The sequence below is a fragment of the Bradysia coprophila genome, unplaced genomic scaffold (assembly GCF_014529535.1).
Source record: "Bradysia coprophila strain Holo2 unplaced genomic scaffold, BU_Bcop_v1 contig_732, whole genome shotgun sequence".
NCBI lineage: Eukaryota > Metazoa > Arthropoda > Insecta > Diptera > Sciaridae > Bradysia > Bradysia coprophila.
This window is the reverse complement of record NW_023503972.1, coordinates 633,612-645,918: the sequence shown is the minus strand read 5'-3', so window position 1 is coordinate 645,918 and position 12,307 is coordinate 633,612. Positions and strand designations below refer to the sequence as shown.

Sequence of the window (12,307 nt, the reverse complement as noted above, 5' to 3'; positions counted from 1 at the left end):
CAAAGGAAAGTCATCGATCAACTATGACCGCTATGATCATAACATTTTCCTTCAGCCGTAAGTCTCAATGAGTAGCAATGTAGGTCCTCGCTCATCTATTACTTCATTTGTTTTTTGAAATAAAGTTTTTCTGTAATGCACACAATGGAGTGTCACGTCACATATTAGTCGAAGGCCTTTAATTTGTGCAACCTGAAGTCCCTTTTCAGCAAGCAATCCTCACAACATCCCAACTAAAAATTCCTAACTTTGTCAACAACGTGTAAAAAACCAAAACCCACTCGAAACCGGTGGCGATCGACTTGTCAACCGACAATACATGAACAAATTCTATAATTTATTTTAGTAAAACGTAAGGGAGAACCTCGGGGAGAACCGAGTACCAAATGCACCTTTAGTCATCGAACTCTTGCCTTCAAGTACCTCAATTGATTAATCGATTTTATGTTTTCTCGTTGCGACCAATAGATTTGAGATGTCAGTGTTTCCTTGGGAACTGCTTAACCGTCGATTTACTCCGAAATAAAGTCACTGGAACTGTAAATCGCAGATGAATCAGCAGGATGAGTATTGTAACGTAATATGAGAGAGGAGAGACGTAAAGCACGTTTTCTTATGACGCTTCTCGCAGTAAAGAGCTGCAGATCAAAATAATCCCCTGAAAAGTATACCGGTCTGAATCGCAGCCTGACTTCACTAATACACAAAAACTTGGCATATCCTTCTCTACATCGATTAACAGATAAGCAGAACGTAAGACTGGTGATTCAGCATCAAATGGCACTTAAACTTAGTGTGTATAGTCTGTGGTATTTTCCGGTAAAAATTTGCTTAAATCTAATGAAACCTTTGCTATATAGACGTGAGAAATAAATAAGATCTTAAATATTGTCCGATCGGTCAGCTCGCCTTTCGTTCACGTAGTCTTCCAATGTTGTCTTCATCGTCAGCTCCGAGAAACGACATGACTTGGTGCCACAATGACATGTAAATGTTCGACTTTTGTGGATCCAAAACTTTTCCCCATAGTCGAAACTGGTGCAGACACGAAAAAGTGAAAATTAATTTCGATGCCCGAAAAAGCAATGCCACCCACTCACCATAATTCAACGCCAGCGTCAATAGTGCGTGATGCAAAGAAGGCAATCTTTGGAAAGCATAAATCTTGATGATCGAAATACACCCGTACGGGAACTAAGTTCGGTTCACACGAATGGTTGAAAAATCGCGACACATTCCCGTAGAAATTAGCGTCGATGCAATGCTATTGATGAAAGATTTGACCGTCAGTTGAATGTTAAGATCCCACCAAAAAGTAACTCACCTCAGACGCTCCCAGATCAAAAAAGTAACTATCGTCAGTCCGTCTATCCGCTTCCGAGTCGTTCAAAATTTCGCCCGTATACTCAGCCACAAATGTGCCCTTCAGGATTTTCGACAATGCTATCACACCCCAACCCTTCGATTCGGGCGTACATGCGATAATCTGCAATGCACATCGGCTACCTTGCTGGACAACACGATTCCGACAGGACAATTTATTGCATCCGCACACATCATTGCACTCGAATATCATTGGTTTGTTGGTCTCTTTATAGTTGAACTGGTCGTTCAAGCGACCTTCGGCAGTGTAGTAGTTCTGATCTGAAACGTCGCTGCACTGACAGGTGGACGAAATGCAACTGGAAAAGAGTTATCTTGTGGTCAGTCATCGACAGTAACAAACAAACGAAAAACTGTCGTCCGTATACGTACTTGTCCGAGCAACAACATATTCTCATTTGTGCGATACGACGGTCAATTTGTACGAAATTGTTCAGTACAATCGATCGTGTGATATATTTAAAATCAGGCAACATGTGATGATCCATTTCGAGGCCACGCAGTTTCTTCTCCTTGGTAGTGTACGTTTTCACTACTTTGATCGGATACAATTCACGACCCTTTGATATGTCTCTGAAAGTCGAAGGGAATTCGATTATCATTCGATTCGTTACGCAAGGTCAAGTGGAATTTACTTAATCAAAACTTTCGTCTCTGTGGACGAGACAGTTTTACGGATAATTGAATTGAATCGTAAGACACGACCACAACTACCCTCCTTGTCGCGAACATTGTCATGCGGACGATTTCCTTCTTTATTTCGAATATCCAGATCGGCTTTGTAGGCCAGCAGTAGCATACAAATGTTCAAATTCGAATTTCGACAAGCGATGTGCCTGCAATTGGAAAATCATTTTCATTTCCACACCGCCATCGATCAACCGTATCCCGTTTTAGCTTACAATGCGGTGTCACCATTCTTATTTTGCCCGTTAACGTCACAGCCACCATTCAACAGAACCGGTCCAACTGTTTCAATGTCATTTGAAATGGTAGCCCAGTGTAACAACGAATTCCTTTCGGTGTCTTGGATTGTCGTGTCGGCACCATGATTCAAAAAGCAACTGACCATTGCAGCATGACCGATTTCCGCTGCCCACACTATGGCCGTCCAACCACCATGGTCGACGTAGTTGATAAACTTTTCAAAGTCGTTCAGACTGGCAGCAGAACGACGGTGTTCGAGTATTATTTCCACCGCGGCAATATTACCATTTTTCGCCGCCAAATGAAGTGCCGTCATACCGTCCTGTCCCTATTTTATAAAAAATTTGTTTTCTCTAGAGAATCTGTCAACCCGCAATCACATTGCAAACTATGTCCCTACCTTGACTGTAACATCGGCTCCGAACTGTACGAGCAACTTTAGGATGTCATTCTTGCCGCCCACAACAGCGCACATAATTGCCGTTCGCATTTCAGAGTCCACCACATTCAGGAACTCCAAGGATGTGGCTCGGCTCAGAACCAAATACGCCATCGTCACATCGCCGAAACTCGACACCAAGTGCAAGCAGGTTCCGTTACGGAATTCCGGCAATGGAGCGGCGATGTCAAATCCGTTAACTGGAAATTGAATAAATGAAAATAAATTGCTGAACGGTCCAAGCGATCCGATCGATGTCAACGTACCGATAATTTCAGCCAACTGTTCGACATCCTTCCCATGGACAGCGTACAAGACATCTTTGGTGGTGAATGCAATGGATTTCGTATGGTTCGACTTCGCTTTCAGTTTATTGAGTAAAGTGTTGATCGATGCCGGAATCGTACTGGCCAAATCGTCGACGAATGAAGTTGGTGCCGGTGCACTTCTACTGGTATGCGCACCGATACTCATTTTGGCAGACAACGTATCGAACATTTTCTGCTTCGGTAGGAATACCGGAATATTCTTACATTTCATCGTTATCGTCGTTTCGTGTAGAGGTGCATCGTTTCCACAATGTGGACACTTCAACAACAGTCTAGGACAGGTCAGCTTGTTATTTTGAGGATCGAAGGGGGTATTCAGTATATACTTGATGGCACAGTCTCGGTGGAAGAAATGATTCTTGGAGCACAAGACAAATTGGCCCTGGGTACAAAATATGCCACATCCAGCGCAGCTGTTGTGAGCGGCTAATCGTTTTCGGTGATCTTTGCAGAGAATCATGTACAGAGCACGTACACTTGGCCTGTAAAGCTTAAATATTTCACCGTCAACCTCGTTCGCACATCCGATGTGCTCGTCATCAATTTCATCGATTGCACGACAGTGGCTGTCCAACGTTTTTCGTGTGTAGTAATTCGACGATTTGTTACACAGGCATATGTTTGTGTCCAGCGCCTTGCTCTTTGCGTACTTGGAATCATCCGGATCGGCGTCGATCGGACGTGAAGCATCACTGTGCCGTTTATGCTTAGTGCTCGAGATTAGGCTGTTCTCGCATTTTCGTTTCAGTGTTCGAGTATTTGTGTTGTTTGCTTTCTCGTAATCATTACTGGATTGCTTATCCTCGTCCCATTTGGTCGGTGTTGCTTCGTTAGCCGGTTTCTTTTCCAATTTGCTATCCGGAGTAGGTCGGCGTAACCGTAACGTAACACCGGTGCGAGTGGACACTTGAATTTTCTTCGCCGGAACGAATTCGTCTGCATCCGAATCGTCGCTTGAACCTTCCGTGTCCGTCGCCTGATTGGTTCGTTGCAGACCGAGCTTGTTGAAATGTTTCTCTTTCTTCTTGATCAGCCGTCGCATTTGTTTTACGTTCAATTTCTTGTTGTCCTCCGGCGAGCGATTCAAATTGATTTTAGCCAATTTGATTTCGTTGAGAAACTCAATCGGATCGGGGCATGGTCGTTGGGGTATTGGCTTGCTGTTCTGTTCACTTTTCGCGTCGAACTGGTCGAATGTCGATGGATTTTGGTCGTCACATGATTGATTCGACGGTTTCTTGTCTTCGATGGATCGACTACGACGAATTTCAGATTTTGGTGGGGACAGTTCCGCAAAGTCTTTGTCCAAATTTTCACTGCTTATCGAAAGGCGCGCATTATTTTGTACTTCGAAACCGTAACGAAGTTCTTCGTTGGCAAGGATCTTTGGTGTGGGTTTTATGCGACGTGACAATCGTTGCGGTGTTACTGGGTGTTCGTTGTTCTTTTCTTTCCGAGCAATTGCCGTCGCTAAGATCGAGTCGTTACCATCTTTGGCGATTCGGCGAGACTTTTTCACGGGCATGGAATTGCGGTCTTTACCGTCGAGTCCATGTTTTGGTTTCAATTTGGTACCTGGCTTTCGGCCACGTTTCTTTGGTATCTTCACTTCATTTTCGGAGGGTTTTATGCTCTCAGATATTTCCGTATCAGTAATTTCATCCTTGATGACTACATCGTTTATTGAACTTGGTGGGCTCTGTTCCAGCACTTTTAGTTCTGTTTGCTGAGTCTCGGTATCATTCGAAGAGGACGGCGGAATCAATTTCTTTCGTCCGCGTTTCAACGGCTCCGGTTTGCTCTTTGTAACATTTTCATTTGAACTGGCTTCGTTTAACGATGTCTTCACTTCAATGTCAACATTCTCTGCTTCCGTAGTAATGGTTTCGCTTGCTGGCAGTGGTTCTATGATAAGTTCTTTGTCTAAATTCTTTTCGATTTTTATTTCCGTAATCGTGTCTTCGGACTTTGGTGGAGAAGTGAATTGTGTTCTTTCGCTCCGCCTGAGCCTAGTTTCTGATTTTTCACCGTTTTCCTGTTCGATTTTGGGCTCGCCACTGTCGACAATTTCAGTCGATGCGTCTAGCTCTTTCGTTTGATCGGTGGGTTGAGCAATGTTCAATGACTTCCTACCACGTCCACTAAATGATCCTCGAGTTTTAACAATTTTATCCTTTCTTTCCGCTGGATCCTTTTTCCCCACCGATATTCCACTGGATGGTTTATTTCGACGCAACACCCGATTGAATTTATCATTTTCTGAGACACTTTCGTTTTGCTTATCTCTTTCCGTGACAGAACTATCTTTATCTTCTTTTACAACACCCTCACCAATTGACTTACGACGTGCAGACGCAAATTTATTGTTTTTCAATCGTCTCCATTTCAATGTTTTATCGTCGGCGATGGCAATGTCTTCAATGTTATTCTCCGGTGAACTTTCATTAAACTTTGATGACATTACTTCAAGAATATCGATTTCGGAATTCATCTTGCCACCATAAATACGCCTTCGTCTTCTTGCACAATTTACCACTTTGATTTATTAATTTTTCCCATTCATTTCCAAGCTATTGTTTGCGTATTAAGGACATTCACATCGTTGTTTAATTGTTTTCACTGAATTGGAACGGATTTAAGGCGATTCGAATTGGAAACAAGAAAAATGAAATTCAAAATTCTCCTTTGGTGGAAAAAAAAAATGGTAGAGATGCTGTCTGTCATTTAAATTATGACAATTTGATAATTTACTCTTTAAGACATGTGCGCCGCTATGGCTACGCTATTGACATCGAAGCAGAAATACTAAAGGTGGAAGAGATGATGAGAACGGTGCCTCGCAACTATGGTGCAAGCCACACGTATCTTGTATCAAATTCTTTCGCATTAACTTCTACTTAGAGACTCAAGAAGTGGCTAGGTAATGTACACCCAAACGCAAAGTATACAATAAGGTAGTAGATAAAAGATTGGCTCGTTCGGTATGTGTTTTTTATGTAGATGGAAGAGATGGAAGCATAGGGTTTCAGTGGGTTTTGACATTAAGTTTCTCTATGTTGCCTACTTTACAATCCCTGTACAATGTCAAACTGATGACGGAAATGTGAGGAATGGTGGGGAAAAGTGTGCAAACTAATCGAAACCAACTTCACAATTTCACATAGTAATGAAAGAAACGGAGATAACGGTTGAATTTAATAGATCTCCAATGTATAAAAAGTGAAATTATAATTGTTTCTTGTGTGGCGTAAGTGAGCTAATTATTTTACAAGAAAACAATGAGAATCATTCAAACATTTGTTTCTATTTTCAAACGTGTACAAAGTATGCCCATTTTCACTGCACGTATTTTCAGATCAGGGTCTCTGCGGATGATTTTTGACATTTCAAATAACCTTGGACTTGATCTACTCGCAATAGTTTTTTACGTATCGATTGAGGAGGCCGAAACGTATTAAGTTTTATATGCTGCCTACGGGGGACGAAAGTTGAAAAATGTAAGCCGCGTGGGCTTACATATCTGTCACTTTCGGCCCGTGGGTTTACATTTTTTTCTTTCGTCCCGCAGTAGGAATCATATAGTGTTATGATCGGAGCGAGACGACCGAAGTCTAGTTAATTGTAACTTGCCTTGGGGTAAGTACAGTTTGTTCATTTCATTTTTACACAGTTTTAGATATGTCAGAGTTTTTAATGTACCCAGTCAATTAAGTTCTTCCCAAATTATGAATTTTTGGCGCAAAATTTAAAATTTCTATCGCGAATTCAAATATTGCGCAATTTGGGAAGAACTTAATTGACTGGGTACATTAAAAACTCTGACATATCGACAATCTTTAGAAACTGTGTAAAAATGAAATGAACAAACTGTAACACTCTATAAAGTAATCTTTCTGAATGGATTAGCATCAGCGCCACCATGTCAACTCTCGAGTATGACTATAAGATTCGTTGACTGTTTTTCTTTTTGCTGTTGTATTTTTTAAACATATTTGGTATCGCTTAGTGCAGTTCAATTGTCTCGGTTTCCCTAATTGTAAACAGACATTGCTGTGGCCTTCAGCACAAATAAGTTCCAAGTGAAACGAAAAATGCGAAAACTGTCATTTACATCAACAATACGTGACATTATCATCCGGCGCCAACGATTAAATTTGTGATCGGCTTACCCCGCTTACCCGTATGCCTCTTATTATACTCACCATTGCAGCGCTAAACGCTACAATTTTCTTCTTTTTATTGTGTCATTCATTCTGGTATGTGCGTGCTGTATAGTAACGTTGAGTAGAGTTTAAAAGATTTATGGTGTTTCTCGAACGATTTCGCAACAAATGCAACTACCAAATGGATGCATTGCGTGAAATTTGAATAGAGAAGTTCAAACGTTTCAAGATATACAGAACATTTGGCCGGATAAACAGCTTTTTGTCGGTGGTGTTAAGAGTTGTTCACTTTTAGAAATTGTAGGTTAGAATTATTGTCAGGGCTTCAACACAATTTTATCGCAGAATGAATAATAAGAAATCGACAGATTCATTTTACAAACCAATGGCCGAATCAAACAAACCTGATGATGGGAAAAGGAATCATCCGAGGTGAGTTGATCAATTCATTGACCTTCACTTGCACTATTCTCGCGCCTTTTATGCTCACCAAATTTTCCTGTCATTTCTTTTACTTCAGCGCCCATCATCAAAACGTGAGAAACAACGTCTCGGATACCATAGTTCGACAAATTTCGTCACATTCGTCATTATCAAGCCATTCTTCACCATTGTCCAAACGCGGTGTAATTGATGCCCAAACATACATCGATGCTCAAAGCAATGGCCTCACGCAGCGAATCGTTCGTTATGAAGAGGAAAATAAGAAGACACCCAGTGTGTTCAATCGTGCCTACAAACGGGCGGGTGATTTTCCAATTGTTCATCTTGATAAGCCGAAATTGGTGCTGACACCCAGACGCAACATTGCCAATCCACCGAAAATGGCTAAAATTGGTCAACCAGATCCGTACAGTAATCGAACGAATATTCGTGCAGAAATACTACGGAATGGGACGATGATGCCGTCGGTTTCGCTCGATCGGCGCGAAGATGTGGATAATGTACTGGTCGATCCGTTGGATGCTTTGAAGGAAATTTCTAGGAAACGGATCCACTGTGAGGTGAGTGATTGTAAATTTTAGAATCTCTTGCACAGTCACTAGACTGCTCATTGTTTTAGGATACCATGAATACGAACCAGCCAACAATAGAAAAGGATGCGACTGATTCGAATCAAAGTCCAACTACCAATAATTCCAAGCGCCAACGAATAGCCCCAGTCAATTCGCCTAGGTATAATTGCACTTTGTTACCCCAAACCGATTTTGCATTGCACTTCAACAAAATTGTTCCTTTCAGCTCCATAGAAACCAGCAAACGGGCTACCTGGAAATGCAACGAAATTTTTAGCTCGCTCAGCTCCAGTGCTCACATGCCCTCCAATTCCTCAAAGCGAGCGACAACCACGTCACGACGTAATTCAATTTCACCACCGCAAGCAAAGCGGCTTCAAACGGATAAACCAATCGAAACGCCAATTATCGACACAGCCTCGGTCGAAGTGCCGAAGCCGGTTGAAAAACTCGTACCAGAAGTTGCAGAGAAAACTTATCCAACCGAACCAACTCGGCCAAAATTAACGCTCTTCAATCGACCTTCTTCTGCTGCAACGGTTCGACGAGCCATTCAAAGTGACGAATGTAACATTTCGTTTGTGAAACCGAGGCCTATGACAGCACGATACAGAGAAAATGTGGACAATTGGCTTAAAGGAAAACCGGATGACAAGAGGCGATTGGCGTTGATGTTGAAATGTTTAAGTGGAGAAGTGGACGACGACAGTGATACAGTGGATAGCGAGGAAAAGGTTAACGAATTGCCAAAACCAACGAATCCCATCGCGGAAGACAGTTCCACCAAACCATTAAACCAAGATGTAACTGAGAAGAATGCTGTTGCATCAGTTACTTCCACTACTCAGGCTGACATCATTTCTAAAAGCTCAACGTTGCTGCCTGCAAAACCAGCCGTTAGCTTTAATCCAATCTCAACTACGATAGCTCCATTATTACCGCCAGCGCCAGCCGTACAAACATTAGCAACAAACGTACAACCGACAGCAACGAGCGTACAACCGCCAGCAACAATCGTACAACCAGCTACAATCGTACCAGCGCCAGTAACAGTTGCACAAGCAGCTACTACTGTTGAAGAAAGAAAAGGCGGATTTTCCTTTCCACTTGCTACAACAGGAAGTGTTTCAATGGTAACGGCTGTAGTATCATCAACACCACCAACAATTCCATCGTCTTCACCGTTGGTATTAGCTACACCAGCCTCTACTACGAAAGATCCTGCTACGTTGAATCCAAGTGTCTCATTCACCTTTCATCCGTCCAAATCAAATGAAACTGCTACCTCAACTGTAGTGACAGCCGTTGAGCCAACAAAAACGTTTACATTTGGCGCTGCAACGAACACGAAAAATGCACCCGTATTCGGAACTCCTGCTCCACCTGCTGAAACAACGAAACTGACGACGAGTTCAACACTAGAGGAGCCGAAACAAACACCTTCTTTTGCTGCATTTGGTCAAGCCACCGCAGGAAGTATCAATTTCGGTAAGAACTTGGTGACTTCCTCAGCCGCACCAACATTTGCTTTTGGATCTTCATCCAATACGTTCAACAAAGCTCAGCCCCCAACATTCGGATCAGTACAAACAACGACACAGCAATCGACACCCAGCGACCAAACCACCCAATCGATCAAGCCTTTGACTTTCTCAACGAATGGGCAGACTTCATCGTTCGGAAATACCTTGTCAAGCACAACAGCATCGAATGCACAAAAACAAACCGATCCGAGGATTTCTAATATCGCCACCACTGCTGCATCAAATCAAGCGATAAATTCTGCATCTGCAATTGGATCGAGCTCATTCGTTTTCGGAGCGACAACGAACTCGTCGGCAACAATTAAAACTACGCAGCCTACGCTACCATCTGCGTCTAGTTTCGGAAAGCCAGTCAATGCGACACCGAATATCTTTGGATCGTTAGCACCGCAGCAACAAAGCTCAACATCAATTTTTGGAGCAACTGCAACCACAACCACAAGCTTGTTCGGTCAAACACCGAAAGTGGATTCGATGAAAAGTACAGTGCCAGACAAAAATGTCGGGGCACCAAATATTTTCGGTTCTACGTCAGCCGCTAAGCCAGCATCAACTTTCAATTTTTCCGCAACCAACCAGCCCAGCACAAACAATATTTTTGGTAGCCAAGCATTAGCTAATACTGGTACCGGAAATACCTTCGGCTTCGGAGGATCTAACCAAAAGTCCGATTCTTCATTAACTGGTCCGAGTTCATTTACTTTCAGTAGCAACAACACCGAAACGAAGCCCGTGGCATTCGGAGCAACCAAAAGTGTGGCGCCAACATTTGGATCTGCGATTGATTCAAGCAAATCAGTTGGTTTTCCAGCGACTAATCAGACAAGTTCCACCAATTTATTTACCAACACATCTACCAATGAAATGCCAAAGGTATTCTCGTTCGGAGCAACTAACAATCCTTCAAGCACGAATGCGCCGGCATCATTCAGTGGAACTAATTCAACGTTCGGTACATCAACGGCATTCGGTGCAGGTGCTCCAGCTTTCGGTAGTACAAAGGCTACTCCATCGTTTGCAACAAGTGCCACACCAGCATTCGGCAGTGCCAGTTCCACTCCATCTTTCGGCAATTCAAATGCAGCACCAGCTTTCGGCAGCACTAACTCAACTCCATCGTTCGGAAGTGCAAACGCAACGCAAGTTTTCGGCAGTTCCAATGCTACTCCATCTTTTGCAACTGCTAACGCTACTCCAGCCTTCGGTAGTTCTAACGCCACACCGTCTTTCGCAACTGCTAACGCTCCTTCAGCCTTCGGTAGTTCTAACGCTACACCATCTTTCGCAACTGCTAACGCACCTTCAGCCTTTGGTAGTTCTAACGCCACACCGTCGTTCGCAACTGCTAACGCTCCTTCAGCCTTTGGTAACTCTAACGTCACTCCATCTTTTGGCAGTGCTGTAGCGTTCGGTGCAAGTAACGCTAAGCCGACTTTCGGTGGAACCGATTTCACTGCTAACAGTGGTGCAACTAGTTTCGGCTCAAATTCGAACGGTGGTAGCAGCTCAGTTTTTGGAGGAAATGCGACTCCTGCATTTACTACAAGTACCGGTTCAGCTGACGCTAATCGGACGTTTAATTTTACTGGAAGTGATCCGGCACCGTCGCCGGTTCCAAATTTATTTAACATTGGACCGGGCAATTCCGCACCGAGAGGAAGAACTATACGTGCGGCTACAAGGAGAAATTATCGTTAAGTTGGCAACGCGTAATTTATTGTTTTATTGTTGTTCTTGGTGGTGTAAATTTCAATTTCATCGATGATTTAAACGTCGATGGTGACCTTAGTTCGGTTATATACTCAATCCATTTTTTTTTGTTTATACATTTTTTGTACATTAAACATGTTGTTTTACTTGCGATGGTTTTTTTTTTCATGTATCTTCCAAAAAGATGCGAAGTGAAGAAGTGAAGAAACTTCCTTGTTTGTCATATCTACAGTCTGCTTCAAATTCTTACTTCAACCAACGTTCAACGTACCAAACAATGAGAACTTCTGTCAAGCTCAAGCTCATACCTATGCCAGCAAGCGTCTGTGCACAGTTTCGATCCCCGATGAATCTTTTGTCAATCACAGATGAATCTTCGGTGAATCGCAGATGAATCTTCGGTGAAACACAGATGAATATTCGGTGCTACACAGATGAATCTTCGGTGAATCGCAGATGAATCTTCGGTGAATCGCAGATGAATCTTCGGTGAATCGCAGATGAATCTTCGGTGAATCGCAGATGAATCTTCAGTGAATCGCAGATGAATCTTCAGTGAATCGCAGATGAATCTTCAGTGAATCGCAGATGAATCTTCAGTGAATCGCAGATGAATCTTCAGTGAATCGCTGATGAGTATTCGGTGAAACACAGATGAATATTCGGTGCTACACAGATGAATCTTCAGTGAATCGCAGATGAATCTTCAGTGAATCGCTGATTAATATTCGGTGAAACACCGATGAGTCGTCGGTGAATCTCCGATGAATCTTCGGTGAATATGCGGTGAATCTCC

General features: G+C 42.8%; 2 protein-coding genes across 3 annotated transcripts; one reads left to right on the top strand and one right to left on the bottom strand.

The window, feature by feature from the left end:
* Positions 1-853: 853 nt before the first annotated feature.
* On the bottom strand, positions 854-5,810 carry LOC119084487 (histone-lysine N-methyltransferase EHMT1). Its single transcript, XM_037194490.1, has 8 exons — positions 3,016-5,810; positions 2,711-2,949; positions 2,286-2,638; positions 2,019-2,219; positions 1,756-1,956; positions 1,325-1,682; positions 1,101-1,264; positions 854-1,035 (listed from the first exon to the last, which is right to left on the bottom strand). The coding sequence occupies exons 1-8, from the start codon at positions 5,567-5,569 to the stop codon at positions 882-884; spliced, it is 4,224 nt and encodes a 1,407-aa protein (XP_037050385.1). The 5' UTR covers positions 5,570-5,810; the 3' UTR covers positions 854-881.
* A 1,520-nt stretch (positions 5,811-7,330) lies between these two features.
* LOC119084488 (nuclear pore complex protein DDB_G0274915) lies at positions 7,331-11,662 on the top strand. 2 transcript variants are annotated; one of them, XM_037194492.1, is made up of 5 exons: positions 7,331-7,673; positions 7,762-8,245; positions 8,305-8,417; positions 8,484-11,072; positions 11,181-11,662. In XM_037194492.1, exons 1-5 carry the CDS (start codon positions 7,588-7,590, stop codon positions 11,497-11,499), a joined length of 3,591 nt encoding a protein of 1,196 aa, XP_037050387.1. In that variant the 5' UTR covers positions 7,331-7,587; the 3' UTR covers positions 11,500-11,662. The 2 variants fall into 2 exon arrangements, with proteins under 2 accessions (XP_037050387.1, XP_037050386.1); XM_037194491.1 differs by having other exon boundaries at positions 8,484-11,662.
* The last annotated feature ends 645 nt before the right edge of the window (positions 11,663-12,307 follow it).

Bases quoted from the DNA above. Each gene is read 5' to 3' on its own strand.
- LOC119084487 (XM_037194490.1), bottom strand. From the start codon at position 5,569: ATGAATTCCGAAATCGATATTCTTGAAGTAATGTCATCAAAGTTTAAT. The intron at 2,220-2,285 runs GTAAGCTAAAAC...TTCCAATTGCAG, and splicing joins AAGAATGGTGACACCGCATT to GCACATCGCTTGTCGAAATT. The intron at 1,683-1,755 runs GTACGTATACGG...ACTCTTTTCCAG, and splicing joins ATATGTTGTTGCTCGGACAA to TTGCATTTCGTCCACCTGTC.
- LOC119084488 (XM_037194491.1), top strand. From the start codon at position 7,588: ATGAATAATAAGAAATCGACAGATTCATTTTACAAACCAATGGCCGAA. The intron at 8,246-8,304 runs GTGAGTGATTGT...TCATTGTTTTAG, and splicing joins GGAAACGGATCCACTGTGAG to GATACCATGAATACGAACCA. The intron at 8,418-8,483 runs GTATAATTGCAC...TGTTCCTTTCAG, and splicing joins GCCCCAGTCAATTCGCCTAG to CTCCATAGAAACCAGCAAAC.